General features: G+C 43.7%; 1 protein-coding gene across 1 annotated transcript in view; it reads right to left on the bottom strand.

Moving 5' to 3' along the window:
* Positions 1-2,500, bottom strand: part of LOC125040393 (Down syndrome cell adhesion molecule-like protein Dscam2) — an 11,383-nt gene that overhangs the window by 2,794 nt on the left and 6,089 nt on the right. The window contains exons 3-6 of the mRNA XM_047634948.1: positions 2,067-2,221; positions 1,572-1,750; positions 1,317-1,466; positions 958-1,113 (exon numbers count right to left, since the gene is read on the bottom strand). Coding sequence (XP_047490904.1) covers positions 958-1,113; positions 1,317-1,466; positions 1,572-1,750; positions 2,067-2,221 — 640 coding nt within the window. The remainder of the gene's footprint in view (positions 1-957; positions 1,114-1,316; positions 1,467-1,571; positions 1,751-2,066; positions 2,222-2,500) is intronic.

Genomic DNA, 2,500 nt, shown 5'->3' with positions numbered 1-2,500 from the left:
ACACACACACACACACACACGTGTGTGTGAGTGTGTATGTTTTTAGAAACAGAGATAGATAGAAATATTTATACATATTCCCACACACACACACACACACACACACACACACACACACACACACACACACACACACACACACACACACACACACACATATATATATATATATATATATATATATATATATATGACACAAACACAAACACAGTAACGTGTACACAAAGTTCGAAACGTTACGATTCAATTTCATTTCTTACTGTGGCTGTTTTCCTTTCATATATATATATATATATATATATATATATATATATATATATATATATATTACATGTATACGCATATGTATATATATATGCATACATATATACATATGTATTATATGTACCCACACGTATGTGTATATATAGACATATGTACACACACACACACACACACACACACACACACACACACACACACACACATTTGTATGTATATATATACATATATATATATATATATATATATATATATATATATATATATATATATGTGTGTGTGTGTGTGTGTGTGTGGGTGTATACACACACACATACACACACACACACACACACACACACACACACACACACACACACACACACACACACACACACACCGTATATGTATAAAAAAAACTGTTGCTCCTATTGCTTCAGCCTAACCTTGGAATCAACAAGTGGCGATCGGAATTTTCCCACTAAACACAAGAGCCAACAATGATTAAATATGTCAAGAGCTCAATAATCAGTTCCGCTTCTCCTCAACTCTGCAAGCATGAGGGTCTCGTTGCCACACTTGGCTCTCTGTAATACTCCACTTTCAATACACTTTGTAATCGGATTGAATTAATTTAAATTTTCCATATCAATTTGAAAAGGCAATTGAATTCAAGTGCAGTTCAGGGAACCATCGAGTAGGTCAAAGGTTACTGACCATCCTCCCTCGTGGTGCAGATGAGATCAGGCGAGGACACGCCCGCGCCCGCCCTTGTCACGGCCGCCACCGTCACCGTGTAATTGGACCACGCCCGCAGTCCGCCCACGCTCTCCTCGCGCCCACTCGTCATTCGGATGAGCTCTTCCACCTTCTCTGTAGTCGTTAGAGAATTTAGGTAAGCAACGAAGAATGTAAATCAGAGGAGAGGGAAGACAAGGGAATGGAGGGTAGGTGGGAACCAAGAGATCTGAAGGTAATCGTGCTCAGCATATTCCAACAGGCGCACCAGGCTCTTGACACAGGGAGCAGTAGACCTTGGGGTGACAAAGGACGCGGCAGAAGGCGCTGCATCTTACCTGTCGAGTCATCGAGGCGCGTGAGGGTGAGGCGGTAGCCCTGCAACAGGCCGTTGTGGAAGGCGGGCGGCGGCGGTGCCCACCTCACGTACAGCGATGTCCCTCCGGCTCCCCCGCTGCACTCCACGCCCACGGGGGGAGAAGACGGCACTGTGGGCGGAGATATGAGCTCAACAACGCCACTCGTTCTATTAAAAGCCTCTGTTTCAGAAAGAGCCGAGCGAGAAGAGTAAAAAAATCCAAGGAAATACTTACCGTCCTCTAGCGTCCTGACCACGACGGGCGGAGACACGGGTCCGGCTCCGTGGGCGTTGTACGCTCTTACGGCGACTGCATACTGCACCCACGCCCGCAGAGCCGTTACCACTTCTCGCCCACCTCCACCTGCGCCCACGCCTACTACGCTGAAGTTATACGACTCATCATTTCCCAGGCTGGAAGAGGAAATATCGTCATTCAGAACGGTAGTGACGATACGGATGCTGTTGTGCCTCCCCCTTGATGTGCAACACCAGCCTTAGCCACACAAAGAAAACTGATAAAACCATCGTAATGACACAGAAAACTCATTATAAACATTACATTTCTTGAAAAAGGAGACCACAGCTTCGAAATCCTTCTGAACTTCATCATCAGGCATGACCTGAAGAGGAAACCTATCTGTCTCTTGTTGCAGTTAACCTATTTTGTGTTCAGCTTTTTTCTTTTTTTCCTACCAGCTATATATATATCATTGTCATAAGGCCTTACTCATGGCGCCGAACGCCCACGTGATATCCCAGCAGGTCACCGTGGTGCGTGTGGGCGGGCGGAGGCTCCCACACGACTCGCAAACTGGTGGGCGAGACGGCGTCGCTCCGGACACTCGTCGGCGGCGCAGAAGGGGCCTCGCCTTCGGTGCGCACCTGCGAGGGAAGGGGTCGCTACTCAGGGCGCTTGTCGGGTTTCTTAGTACTATAGTTATCATTTTCATTACAATTATCATTATCATAATTATGATGATGATTAATGTTATCATTATTATCATTACTACCATTATTATTATTATTATCATCATCATGATTATCATCATCATCATCATCATTATTATTATTATTATTATTATTATTATTATTATTATTATTATTATCATTATCCTTATTATCATTATTATCATCATTATTATCATCATTATATATATCATT

Source organism: Penaeus chinensis, chromosome 29, assembly GCF_019202785.1.
Source record: "Penaeus chinensis breed Huanghai No. 1 chromosome 29, ASM1920278v2, whole genome shotgun sequence".
In the NCBI taxonomy this organism is placed as follows: domain Eukaryota; kingdom Metazoa; phylum Arthropoda; class Malacostraca; order Decapoda; family Penaeidae; genus Penaeus; species Penaeus chinensis.
This window is presented reverse-complemented; position numbering and strand designations above follow the sequence as displayed.